Here is a 13976-nt window from a genome sequence, read left to right on the forward strand (position 1 = left end):
GCACCTCCTGGCACCTTCTCCCCAGGGTGGAGGATGGGGACACCTGACCCTGCCAGATGTCTTTCAAAAGCCTTTTCCTTTGGAAAAAGAAGGGTATTTTGGGGGTGATGACCTCCTTGCAGGCAGAAGACAGCCAGAAGAAAAAGGCAGAATAAAAAAAAAAACAGCCGTGGCCATAGACAAGGGATCTACTAGGGCAGTTGAGTTGGGGCTTTCACCAGCAGCTTTGAATTTCAGGACAATTTGGCCAGAGTTTCTCCTTCAGGTTGCTTGGGAAGGTGATGGGATGGCAAATGTGGGTGTCCCTTGCCAGTCCCTCTCTCCCCATGGGACAACTCGCTCTGGAGGGAGTCTTGAGTGGATGGTGGATGTTGGTGGGGACAGAAGCATGACCTGTTTCCTGGTGGACGAGGATTTAGGAGATGGTTTATTGCCTTGGCAGGAGGGTTTGGGTGGAGAGGAGGTGAGGCTGGAGACCTTTGGAAGAGCAACCATCTCTTCTGTTGTCCTCTAGCTTCTACAGCCCCCAAGCTGCAGCTTTGCCATCCGGGCTTGTGCTGTTGCGGCTGCTGGTTTCTGGGCAGTATTCTCCCAGGTTATGATGCCCCTCTGTTAAACAAATGAAATGAAAACAAGCAGAAACCGTGCAGGAATGCTGAGCACTGTTTCCTCTGGAGGAACGGCACCTTCTCACCCCACCTCCACTAGCCCACGGAGAGCATGGGGATGGTCCAGCTGTGATGCAGTGGCGCCGAGCCCAGCACTCTGCAAAGAGTCCACAGGGATGGACTGGGCCATCCTCAGTTCCCACGCCATCAGACAGAAAAAAAAAACAAAAACAAAACCCAAAACAGAAAAAGAGTTCAAAGAAAAAGGCATTCCCCAAACAAAGATCCTTGGCAACGAGCAGCCGCAGGGGGTTTGAAGCCATCTTCCCTCCTGGGAAAGAGCGTAGCCCTGCCTCTTTGGGCAGCCAAAAAATTTCCTTAAGTAGCACCTTCTTGCCTGCGAGCTGGCCCCGGGGACAAGCACCAGCTGCCAGTCACTAAGGCCTGCAAGAGTTTGGGTTTTTTGTGCATGGGCCGGCATTTCCGTGCTCCAGGTCTGGCAACGGATGAGCGGCAGATGGTGGGTTTGGTTTCACAGGGCCTCTGGCTGCGCCAGGCTGAAGAGGGAATGTGCTTTGTGGTTCCCTGAAGGTCTAACAGCCTCCTTCCACTTTGATGTGTAAAATCTTGGAGAAGCCGGGTCTCTTCCTCAGGGCCTGGAAGAGGGGCAGAGAGCATGGTCAGTGCAGGACCTGGCAGTCTTGCTGACCCACAGGCTGTGCAAGAGAGAGGAGAAGACGTCTTGAATCCTCACCATGGGAAGGGGTCCACCCTGGTCCCACTGCATCCCACAGGGATTTGGCTTCCTTGCAGGACTGGGTCAACGCCTCTTAATCCCTTGCCCTTGAACCTAGCTCTGGATTTGGTTTCTGCTTGGTTAAAAACACTGTTTCCAGAGGACTGTAGTAGTTTGGGGCAGATGATATCAACATGCAGGGGCAGGTGGGATTTGCAAAGCACAGTGGTTGGTGGCCACACAAGGAAAGCCCTTCTGAAATGGCTCTTCTCTGAAGGTGACCCCCAGCCTGGGGGTGGACACGGGTCTGTCTCACTGCCCACTGTTGTTCCCATGCCAGGGCCTGTCAGTGAAGCAGGAACCGTATGAGCCATCTGACCCCATCTGACTGCACTGGTGGGCCTCTGTCCCCAGGTCCTGCCTTCCTGCATCTCACGGGAGTTTCGCTTTATGCCCCTATGGGACCCCAACCCATTGCAGGATGCAGTCAATCAGAGGATGACTTTTTCCCCCTTGGATGTGGATGGAGATGTCTGCCTTGGAGACCCTGAACAGACTGAGGACAGCCCAAGCCCTACTGAGCATCAAAAGCTAAGTGAAGTCTGCACTCAGCTTAACTAAAATTGTCCCCGTTTCTGCTTTCATGGGTGGATTTTAAATCACTTCACAGTGTTTGACAAGGAAGTGGCCACGTGAAGGAGGCAACAGCCTTTTTCTGTCCCTGGGGAAGAGATCCACAGAGAAGCAGTCCTGTTTAAAGCAATGGGAAGGAATCACAGCATGTTAGATCTTGTTTCAGCCTTTGGGGCCTGCGTGTCTGAAGGATAGTGAGCCTTCAGGATGTTCCTAGTGAGCTACAATGTTCTCTACTGAGGTACTTCAGCAGTAGGCAATTGTCCTCAAACCCCATGGGGACGTGAGATTGGTGACACATAGGTGAGCTGGGAATGGCATCTTTTACCTGGAGTTTGTTCACCATTTCTTCAAACATCTTCTTGGCTTCAGGGCTGTGGGGCTCCTTGAAGTAGTCCACAATGCCCACCTGCACAACGATGGACTTCAGGTTCCGGCACACACCTGGAGGCAGAGATACCACCTGACATCTCCATACCTGGTGGGGAAATAGCCTCCCCACAGCCAGGATGGACCCTAAAACTCACCCAGTGCTCGTCAAAGTGTTATGCATTTGGGGAAACATCACCCTGAAGATGGAGGATACCCACTTTTGATGACCAAGACCTCTGGAGAGAGGATGGTGGTCTATGAGATGTTTCCCAGTTCATAGAATCATAGAATGGTTTAGGTTGAAAGGGACCTTTAAGCTCACCTAGTTCCAACCCCCCTGCCATAAGCAGGGACACCTTCTACTAGACCAGGTTGCTCAAAGCCCCATCCAACCTGGCCTTGAACACTTCCAGAGATGTGGCCTCCACAACTTCCCTGGGCAATTTGTTCCAGTTGTCACATCCCAGTTCAGCAGTCCTACCTCTTACTTGGGAAACCCTTACTCTTCTACCCAGATAGGTGGGTTCCCAGCAAGTCATACATGCCAAGACCACCAGGAACAGCACTCAGACTCTCTTGCCAGCCCCAGACCTCTTCCCCCCGGATCTCCCGTCCTGGCAAATGGCTTCAGTAAATGGCATGACTGCAAACTCAGATACATGAGGGTGAACCTCGGGTGTGCCACAGACATTGAGGCCTCATTTACACTGAGGGGAGCATAGAGGGAGTGTCTCCATCCTCCCTATTGCCCAAGGCAAGATCAGCTCTTCTTAACCCATCCGTGGCAGGGTTTGGATCCCCTCTTCCACCACAGATTTCCCAGCACCTTCCAGTATTGGCAGTGGGTTCCTGTGGGTGGGGCTGGAAGGTAGGGTCTGGTTCATGGATCTGGATATCTGGTGGCCTTTTTGTCGATGTATGGTGCTATGCACTCCCCCCGATATTGCTACTTACTGTTGAAGTGCAGCAGGGCTTTGGGGGTGACCGGTGTGGAGGTCAGCACTAGCATCTCCAACCCCTTCAGCCCCTCTCGACACATCTCTGCTGCAACTTCCTGGTTGATCTCTGCCACGTGATCCAGCTCCAGGACTTGAAGCCGCATGCAGTTTCGGGCTGGAATGACAGAGCACCTGCCATCAGCACCCCACGGGGAAGGGATGAGGACAGCCAATGGGAACAGGGTGGTAGGAGGGATGGGTAGCAGCAAGGAGGGGCAGGGTACACCCATGGTCCTTGGAGTGGGCTTCTCCGTTGCGATCCCCATGCGGCATCTCCTAAGGGTATACCCTGCCTCCAGCAAGGTCCCCTTCTTGTCCCATCAGAGGAGAGCTGCTTACCTAAGGATGCCAGTCCTTGGACGCCGCAGCCTGCGCCTCCAATGCCCAGCGCCCGCAGGTGTGGCCAGCACCGGCCAATCATCTGAAGGCAGCGGTTGCTGAAACGTGTCGGCTGCTGGCTGGGGAGATGAAGAAGAAAGATGTGGGGAGGGCTGGCAGAAAAGCTTGTCCCCCCTCTCCCCTTATGAGCGCTCCTGCAAGTGGTGTGGAATTTGGACCTCTCCCACTCCACCAACTTAGGTGTCACCACACTGTAAGGAGCTATCTCTGGAGCAGATGTCTCCATCTGAGCAGCCACCCTGGGCTGTGTTGCAACCAGGACAGGGAAGGTCCATGCACTCAGTGGAGTCTCTCTGCCCCAAACTCTTCACCTTTGGAGATCTGAATCAGGCCCTGAACTCTGTTCCTTGCAGTGATCAAACCAGTAGCAGGAGTTTGGACCCCTAGCTTAGGTGGAGAAGCCTACATGCCACGTGGTGTTTCTCCTTGGGGAGAAACAAATCATCGGGGACTTGACATCCAGCTTCTCCTGCTAAAATACATCCCCCTCTGTACACCTTGATCCAGGCTGATGGGGGACATAACATTGCAACAAACATCCCAGGACAAGAAGAAATGCCCAGGAGGAAGCCCCATGGCATGGACGTGAGGCGCCAAGTGACCTGCTCTGTGAGCCATGAACTCCTGAGCACTCAGACATTGTGGGGTGGGGATCCACCAGCATCTTCATGCCCCCAAAATGCTTTTCCAAAGTGAGAGCAACTGCAGTTGTCTGCCTAAGCAGTGGCTTGACACCCTTTTAAAAACATCCACGCACTTCAGAGCTGCTGTTATATGAGCAGTGAGGAGCTCAAACAAGTGTTCAATGTTCAGCGTCACCTACCAGACCCATCACGGCTCCCCTGCCATCTCTGGTGTTAGCAGCCTCCATGGAAACGTTCCTGGCTCAGCAGGGAGGTGCCTACACCCAACAGCTTACAGCCTTTGCAGGATGGGGCCAAGCTCCAAGTTCCCCCAAACTGGTCTCCAGGATTGCTGCTCATCTCATGAAGACCCTCCTCCGAGCAAATCTGGATCTGGCACCTAATTTCTTTCCAGCCCAGTGGTGTTCCTCACACTCCTCCTGGCTTCCTCTTACCATGACTCTTACCATGGATGCAGAGGCGCGACCTGGAGGGAGATGATGTCCCTGCAACCTGCTCCAAGGGCCCAGATGACTTCATGACCCACGGGGTCCGTAGAGCTCCTGGAACAACACAGAGGACACATGGTGGCCCCCACTGGCAGTGATGCTGCTCCCTGGGGGCTGTGTCTGCAGCCTCCATGCTGCTACATGTCTCTGCACCTGGAGGTACAAATCTGGTCATTATTTACAACCCATGATGTGCCCATGAACCAGACAGTCCCAACACCAACCCATGCAGGAAGGCTAAAGGCATTTCTATCTGCAATTGTGCCAATATCTGCATTGCAAATGTGCAATGTCAAGAAAAATGGAAGGTGAGGCTGAAGGTGAGACTAAAGATGAGGTAAGGCTGAAGGTAAAGGCTGAAGGTGAGGTTGATGGTTGAAGGTGAGGTTGAAGGTGATGACAGAAGTCTTTTAGATGCAAAGGTGACAAGTGACTGAACAGAGACTGCCAGGCTGTGTACCCTTGCAGAGAAAATATAACATCCCTGCTGATTCCATTGGGTTGGTTTCACTTGCCACCTGCCCAGCATGGACAGGGAAGGTGCCAGGAGGTGGTAAGGACGTCTCAGCTGATGGGCAGTAACTTCCAGCCAAGGGCAGTGGCTGCTCCATGGCCTCTGTACCAGTTCTGTGGTTGTGCCACCACATCTGTAGGGTGGCTGTTGGCCAAATGTCACTGCAGAGGTTTGCTGTGGGCTCCTCCTTGGGGTTTTTGGAGGTATCAAAACAGACCTCGTGGGATGCTGCTGGATTCATGCAGGGGCATAGTGGAGGTATAGGTTTCTCATGAGTCATGGCACTGGCCTGGCACAGCCATGCTGCCTGCCCACCCAGCATTTGTGCCACTGGCTCAGAAGAACTTTCGCTGATGCCGTCTGCACTGAGTCAATGGAGGACAGATGTCAGAGAGCGTTGTCCTGATGCTACCAGCCCAGATAGAGGTCCCTGGCTGCTTCATTGCACTGGGCTCTCTCCCGAAGACCGAGGCTGCACTTCCTAACTCTAAATGACCTACTTCAAAATTTCAGGCAAGCCTAAAAATAAGTGATGGGTGTTATCTTGAGTGTTTCACACATCTCCACTGAAGATGCCTGCCAAGAGGCCCTTGTGAGTGCAGCAGGTTAATTAGAGCATGAGTCAGAGTCACAGGTTAGCAATGTGCCAGGAGTGCTTGAGCTTGCTCTAACACCCTTGGAAGGGACGATGAAGGAGTCTTTGGGTTAAACCTGGTGGTGCTGGGCTGGCTCGCAGCATGGGGGCCCTGGATCAAAGCCACATCAGAGCTCACTTTATCCAAAACAGAGGAGCCGGCTGGGTGTGCCTTCCCACCTGAAGGACTCTCCATCCTGGGCTGGACAAGGACACTCATCGGATGCAGGTGAAATAGATACCAAAGCTGAAGTAGTCATCTGCAGGGTGCAGAAGAGCAAGGTCATCCTCCTTGAGTGTGTAGGAGAAGTAAATCCTGCCTCCATGGGAGGCAGAGCCTCTTCAGAAGGTGGCCAAGACCAAGGAGCAGTCAGTGATCTCCAGGACCTATGACCTACATGATCATGGGCCTTGTGTCCTTGCTCTTGGGCAAGGTCTCCAGGTTGGGTCTTACCAATCCCATGTCAGACCCATTCCTTCCTCCCAGGACAGAGAGACCTCAAGGTCTTGTCTCCCTGTTAGAAGCCTTCGTCAGTAGGTGACAGTCAGGTGGGACCCCACTGGGCCCTGCTGTTGGTGCACCTCTTCTTCACCCTTCTCTAGCATAAAGCAGAGTCCCCATACCAAGACCCCGGTCACACCTCCAGCTGGGGTGAGATTGGTAACAGGATGGTGGGAATGGAGCTGGAAGGGAAACATCTGCATAGGAACATGCCAGAAGAGGATGAGAGCTGCATGGAGAGCTTGCACTGGGGACACTGGACACTGGTGCTGCCACTGGTCTAGGGACATGGAAAGGTGGGTCCTTCACACCTAACCAGATGGGCTGCATTCTGACAGGGAATGGGGATGGGCATCAGAGGAGTCCCAGCACATCCCATGAATGTTCCCAGCCTTCTCCCAGCCAGGGAACCTCATGGTCCCCATGGACGAGGGGGGATGCTGGTGGCCATCCTTACCGGTATGTGACAGCCTGCAGGGCCCGGCAGTGGCAGCTGGCCAGCCAGAGTGAGCGGTCCGTCAGCACATTGGGGCAGTGCGAGATGCGGAGGATGAGCAGGTTGCTGCCCGTCGCCTGCAGCAGGGACTCCAGCCCGGCTTCCAGACAGCCCCTGCCGGGGATGGAGGCAGGGTCAGGCACAGGCACCGGCACTCACAGTCCTCATGTCCACCCCAGGGCCACCCCAGAATGCTGATGTGTCCCATGGGGATCCACAGCTCCAGGACACCCAAAACCCACAGCAAAAGCCAAGGTGTGATGAACGGCCATCAGTGGAAATGGGACACTGGTGCTCAGAGCATTGTCATCCATGAGGACCAGTGGCTCTGGCTGCGGGAGGAGGATGCCCAGGATGCGGGGACTCACCGCGTGCTCTTCATGTAGTCTTCCTTGCTCTCCTTCTTCCCCCGCTGGCGTGGCTTGAGGTTTTGGAGGGTGAGGGAGTGCATCTGGGTGCACCACTGAGACAGCATGGCCAGGAACTGGGGGGACAGGATGGGGTGGCCATCACCGAGGGGAAGGCCCTCAGCGTGCTCCACGCCACCCATCCTTGGCTGCTGTAGGCAGACCTGTGCACACACACAGGCATTTCTGCATGCACACACACATGCCGTAAATATGTGAAAATGCACATACGAGGTCATGCAAGAGTGTGTGCAACAAAATCATGGGTGTGACCACAAAAGCACATGAAAATGTAAGCGCATGTGAGCTCATGCCCACAAGTATGCACACGTGAACGTGCAATGCATCCAGCTGCTGGTGCAAGCACACAGCTGTGTGCGCTCAGATTCCCATGGCCATTGCAACGTGACAATCGACACAAGCGAGGTGAATGAAAGGTCTCGCCTGAGGCAGTGCCATCCCCGGTACCTTGGAGGACACCCTGGCATTCTCCAGCAGCACCCGCGTCCACACGGCCGGGTGCCGGGCCACGAACTTCCAGTCCTTGCACACCTCGGCCGCCCGCAGCAGGGTCTTGGTGTCCAGGTAGGTGAAGATGCAGAAAAGAGCCGCCCGCATCTTGAGAATCTCGGGGCTGATCACCTCACTGGAGTGGCCTGGGCTGCCCCTCTCCAGCCGGCCCACCTGGCCCCCAGCCCCCTCGGTCCTGGCTGTGGAACACCCACCGTCAGTTGCCACCGGCGGCTGGGGAAGGCAGCAGGGACGGGATACTCCTCGTGGAGCTGAGAAGCCGTCCCTGTCCCCCACCTTCCAGCCTCCCAGTCCTCCCACCCCACCAGAAGAGCCCGGTGCGGTCTCACCCGTCAGCCGGCAGCTGCCGGTGGGTCGGGATGCGGCAGATCCGGTTGCCTCCAGTTCCCATCCCTCAGCCTCCGACTCAGTGGTGCGGGAGCCCACGTCGGAGACGTCGCCCTCCTCACCCTCGGTGCTGTTGCGGTACGGCCGGCGGTGCCAGTTTTGGATGGCTTGCCGGCGCAGCCCTGAGCCCCGGGCGCCGTCCCGCGCTGGGTAAGGATGCCCGTCGGCGGTGTCATCGGTGGGGCACGGCTCTGCGCTGTCACTGTCGTAGCAGCCTGAGCTCTGTGACACGGCTTTCGCCCGGCTCGAGGCACTGGGGGACGGGGATGCCCAGCCTCAGTGCTTACCGGGGTGTGCGTCCCCTTCCCGTCAGCTCCTCGCCCCCCAAAAAAAACCAAGCAGGCTACTAAAATCACAAACTGGCGGCGCAGATAGGGGACTCACCCGGTGCTGGAGGAGGAGCGCTGGTTGGACACGCCATAGGGACCGTGCACGGCCGTCCCCGGCCCCAGGTGCCGGTCTCTCTGTGGGGAGAGGAGTCAACGTAGCAAAACCAAAAATGTCGATGGTGCAGCCGAGGGAGACAACCCCAATAACCCATCTAGCGCCAGCTGTGGTTTTGGGTGAGGTCGTCCCCAAATGAGATACAGAAGAGCACTGCCAGCATCACCCCAGCACCTTGCTCATGCTTGCCATGGAAATACAAACCCATCAAGAAGCAACTTCTTTTGGGGATCCCCTCCCCCCCCCGGATTATCCATTTCCCTATGGGAATGAGATGAGGGTCCCTACACCTTCCATCTCAACCCTTTGCAGACATCAGAGAAGCCACATAGGTGCATGCCCGAAGTCGCTGGGGTGCCCGTGCCTGTGCCCGCGGAGGTACCGGTCGGCTGGCAGCCTTGGCCCCTGGCGTGCCGCAGCGTCCCAGGCTGCCGTTTGGGGTAGTGCCGCAGCTGCTGCTGATGATCTGGAGCTGCTTCTCAGCCCGGTCCGCCCGGTCCAGCAGCTCCTCGATGAAGTGCTGGAGACGGACCTTGGCATTGGCCTCACGGGCAGCCGTCTCCTTCAGGAACTGGTCAATCTGCAGCACCTCCCTGCGTGGAAGGAGCAGTGGGTGACACCCCAATCCTTCCCCACCTGTCCCTGTGAAGCACCTCCATCCCTGTCCTCCAGCTGGGATGGGGGTTCAAAGGATGCTCACTTGCAACCAGACCATTCCACCATCAGCCTGATTTGGGTCTGTGTCAACCCAGATGGCTCCTGGATGTGGTTTCGTGCAAAGTGTGGACCAGGTGATGCTCCTGGCCTGCAGGGTGGATGTGGCCACCTTGTTTTGGGGGGGAACAGCATCCCCAGCACCTTCACTTATATGTACAACCCAGCCTGACCCTTTGCTGCCAGGACTGGGGTCAGGCCCCAGTGTGATGGAGCAGAGGGAGGAGGAGGATGATGGTTTGGCAGGATGATGGAGGAGAATGGCAGTGGTACCCTGCCTTATTCAGAGCAGACTTAAAGGAAGGACCTTAAGGACAGCCTGAAGTCCTTCAACCCCACTCAGCCCTGTACCCAACTAAATGCAGTGGTTGCAGGGCCCCGGCTCCCTCGTTAACAAATTAATTAGCAGGTGCTCAGGAGCTTTGAGCCTGTGGATGAGCAGTGTTCGCCCTGCTGAGGCACTGAGATATTGTTCCCAAAACGTGGCCAGCTTTGTGGTGGAGCATGCTGGCAGCTCAGCAACCCAAGGTGGCCCTGTCCCACCCCGCACACACGTGTGCCCATGCACACACACACCCACTGACCTCATATGCTTCCCAAAATCTTGAGCATGTACACACAGGTGCACGCAGCCATCACATCCCTCCGCGAGCACACACGTCCCAAAACCCCATACAACCAGACTCACCTGACCATCTCACCCCTGCAAATGCACGTGCCCTGTGAACACACACATGTACACCCAGGCCTGCACACATGCATGGCCATCGTGCACACCCCCAAGTGCATCCTACACACATGCAGAGACACCCTTATGTGAAGGAGCACCACGAAAACACAAATACGGATGTACACCCTGACACACATGCAGGCAGCATCACGAACAGGCACATGCACACACACACCCCCGGTACACATACAGTCGGTGGCACACACACCCAGCACTGATCACACCCACATGGTCGATGGTGCGCACACACACACACATGCACAACCACTCTCACACCTTTGCTCAGCACCACGAATCCCTGCAGATGCACAAACACAGCTCCGCATGCCTGTTGTGTGCACACCAGACTGCGCACACCCGACTCTACACCTGACCACGCACACCCAACCATGCACACCCGACCGTCCGCATCCGACCATGCACACCCAGCCGCACCGATTTGCACTGGAGCGCAAAGGAAAAGGAGGGGGCAGGGAATATATTATCATGATATAATTCCTGTTGCTGGCTATTAATTGTCACTTAATTACCAATTAACTGCCCCCCAGCCTGCCATTTGCAGGGTGAGCCTGGGAGCTCCCTGGTAATGATTTGGGAAGGCTCCAGGCAAGGGGGCCCAGGAGATTTGGAAGGCAAATGGGGCACTGGTGTGGCAGGTGTAAGGTGATGCTGATGGTTATCACCGGCACCTCTCTCATTCCCACGGACCGGGTGGAAAAACATAGCCGGCAAACCAAACGGAGCCCAGGAGCAAAAGACCTTGCATGGGGACAATGGCTTCATGGTGTCTCGGAGCTGGCAGCGCTGGGAAATGTCCCAGGCAATGTTTTGTTTTTGGGGAAGGGTGAAACAAGCTTTGCCAATGAAAATGATTTCTGATGATTTCCCCACATCTAGGAAAAAAAACATCTCTTTTCATCAGCTCTTCACATGCTCCCTCTGCAACCTGGCAAGTGATTTTGTCGCTCTGGCTGGGGGAGTTTGGGGACTGATGAGGACAGTCAAGGGGCAGAAGGGTTTCTTTAAGGAAGGGGAGGTCCAGAAGGTAGTTTTGGGTTATAAACCCAGGTTCTTAGGTGGGAACAGTGTCCAGACTCCACCACAGACCAAATAAGATGCATTTGATCCATCGGTCACCCCCATCTGCCCTCTCTCACATCTCTCTAGGCCCTGCTCCAGACTTGTCCACCCCATTGGCCCTCATCCTGCCACCACGCGCCCCCAAGATGCCCCTGGACAACACCCACGAGGCAGCTGATGGCAGCCCCCAAACCTCCCCATTGCCTGTCCCATACATGTGCATCCAAACCAAGAGCTGTTGCCCTTATTACAGTCCCAGAGTCATCCCGCTCCTGACCCCAGAACCACCTCCACCACCAGCAAATCCTGTGAACTTCGTTTCTAAGCGCAGTCATTATTTTGGAGTCAAAGTCATTAATGAATGTGCTCAGGATGGTGGGGATCAAGACAGGTCCTTGAGGAATCCTACCAGTGCTCCCAGCCCAGCACAACCATCACTATTCCCCATTATCCTGCCACTCACTGACTTTCTGGACCCCATGGTGGCCTCCAGCTTTGCTAAGAAACTCCCAAGGGGCAAGAGTCTACTTTGCTTCAGTGACATTGATTGGCAAAATGACCCAGTGCTTGACTGGAGGGAAACTCAGGAGCAGTGCTGGGCTGGGAAGGGGATGTTGAATAGGGAACATGGGATGAAAATGAGGATGACAGTGCCACGGTCCTAACAGCAGATGCTTCTTCATACTTCTTGGGCTATACCCCTGAATTATGCATGGCCAAGCTGACTCCTCTCATGTTTATGACCATGGGATGTGCCGATGGGATTGCTCAGGTTGTGCAGGGATGGATGATTCAGCTGTGAAGCCAGAGGGTATGATCCAGCCCTGATTTTGGGGGATACCTTTTGGCAGTAGAAGTGGGCTGCAGGAACATGGCCACCACCATGTTCCTTGGCAGAACAGCAGGATGGCCATGTGCATCCCCAGCTTGGCCATGTCCTGGGAGCACCAGTGGCTCTGGGACAAGGTCTGACATGATGTGACCCAGCTTGGTCATTGACATGGAGAGGCTCAGGTCTACATGGACACTGCCTGCATGGGAGAAGATGCGTGATGAGCAATGATACAAATGGACATTGCCAAGGCGATTGTGCCCTAGCACTTGGTCTGAGGGTTTGGTGATAGTGTTGGGTTCCTGGGACTTGCCACTGGGGACCGATTTCCCCCCACCCTGCAACAGGAGAGAGGACAAAGGACTCACTGTTGCTTGCGCGTGAGCTCCTGCTCCTTCTGCACCAGGTCCTGCTTGAGGGAGGCCAGCATCTCCACGCTGACGTCCACCTGGCGAGAAAGTTCAGATGCCCGGTCCTCCAGCTCCTGCTTCTCCCGGCTGAGCCGCAGGCTCTCCTGCTTGGCCTTCTCCAGTTCCGAGCTCTTGCGGTCCAGCTCCACCTGGAGCCGGCCCACCTGTGAGGCGATCTTCTGCTCCACCTCTTCTGTCAGCTTCTCCAGACGCTTGTCTACCTCTAGCTTCTCAAAGGCGCGGATCTTCAGGCGGGCCAAGCCTTCCTCATAGGCAGTGTCCATAGCGGCCGGTGGTGTGGGAGCTGGTGCCACGGCTTTGCCCCGGGTGAAGATCTCTGTCAGAGGGATCTCGATCTCATGGACATAGCGGGGCGAGGGGGAGGAGGATGGGGCTGGCTCCAGCTCCTCAGCAGGGACGAGGTCACAGGAGAAGCGCTGGTCCTTGCCTTGGAAGGAGGTGCTTTCAAAGTAGTCCCGCCGAGCGGCCGGTGTCAGCAAGGCCCCATCGGCAGCCAGGGGGAACACGGCAGCATCACAAATGCTGTTGGTCTTGGAGAGAACGTAGAGGGTCTCATAGGTGTGGTTGTATTCCAGGTGCGCCCGCAGTGAGGAGAGGCTGCGGAAGCGCTTGTGCTCCCCACACCGCGGACACCGGTAGGGCAGGTCCAGCGAGGCCATCCCTCAGCTACGTGCCTTGATGCAGGGGAACTGCACGGCCCCACTCATGGCACGGGATGGATGCACTGGTGGCACACGGGGTGGGTTGGGGAGCCCCGGGTAGTGGGGCTGCAGCTCTGCTGGGGCATGGTGGGGTGGGAGCCTTGGGATGGGAGTGGAGGGTCCGATGAGTCTTGGGGGGGATGTCAGCATCGGCTGGTGCCAGGCACTAGAAGAGATAGGGGGGTTAGTGATAAAGGGATGGCAGGTCCCCAGAAGTACCTTCTTCTTGGTCCCCTGTGTACCTCTATCCTCCCCTCCTGTGTTCCTCCCACTCATGCACAACCCTTGGGAGGGTGCACAATGTTCAAGAAGGTGAACAACCCTTGGAACAGTCCACAACCCTTGCGGAGATCTACAGTCCTTGGAAAGGTGCATAACTTGGAAAGGTGTGCAACCCCTGGGAAGATCCACAACTGCTGGGAAGGTTCCCCACTCCTTGGGAAGGTGCACAATCATTGGGAGGATTCACAACCATTTGGGAGCAGTACAGCCATCAGGAAGGTGGACAACCCATGGCAAAGCTCTCTCCACTCACCCGGAGCTTGCCACAGAGGGATGACCCATGTGCTTTCTTGCCCAACCACCATGCAATGAGCCCCTGCAGTGCCAGGGGTCTCCAGGCCCTGGGAGCATCCCTGTGTCTGATGCTAGAGCCAGGGTGCTGCAAGCTACCTCCTCCAAGCAAAGGGTGACCC

The 13976-nt window shown here is 55.9% G+C and overlaps 1 protein-coding gene across 1 annotated transcript; it reads right to left on the reverse strand.

The window, feature by feature from the left end:
* Nucleotides 1-1201: 1201 nt before the first annotated feature.
* Nucleotides 1202-13239, reverse strand: FBXO41 (F-box protein 41; the record flags this gene model as incomplete). Its single annotated transcript, XM_082482320.1, has 12 exons — nt 1202-1264; nt 2306-2421; nt 3304-3462; nt 3687-3805; nt 4837-4932; nt 6986-7138; nt 7393-7508; nt 7900-8141; nt 8292-8602; nt 8734-8813; nt 9176-9386; nt 12518-13239. 12 exons carry the CDS (start codon nt 13237-13239, stop codon nt 1202-1204), a joined length of 2388 nt encoding a protein of 795 aa, XP_082338446.1.
* Between the last annotated feature and the right edge of the window lie 737 nt (nt 13240-13976).

The sequence above is a fragment of the Vanellus vanellus genome (assembly GCF_965231255.1).
Source record: "Vanellus vanellus genome assembly, chromosome: 4".
NCBI lineage: Eukaryota > Metazoa > Chordata > Aves > Charadriiformes > Charadriidae > Vanellus > Vanellus vanellus.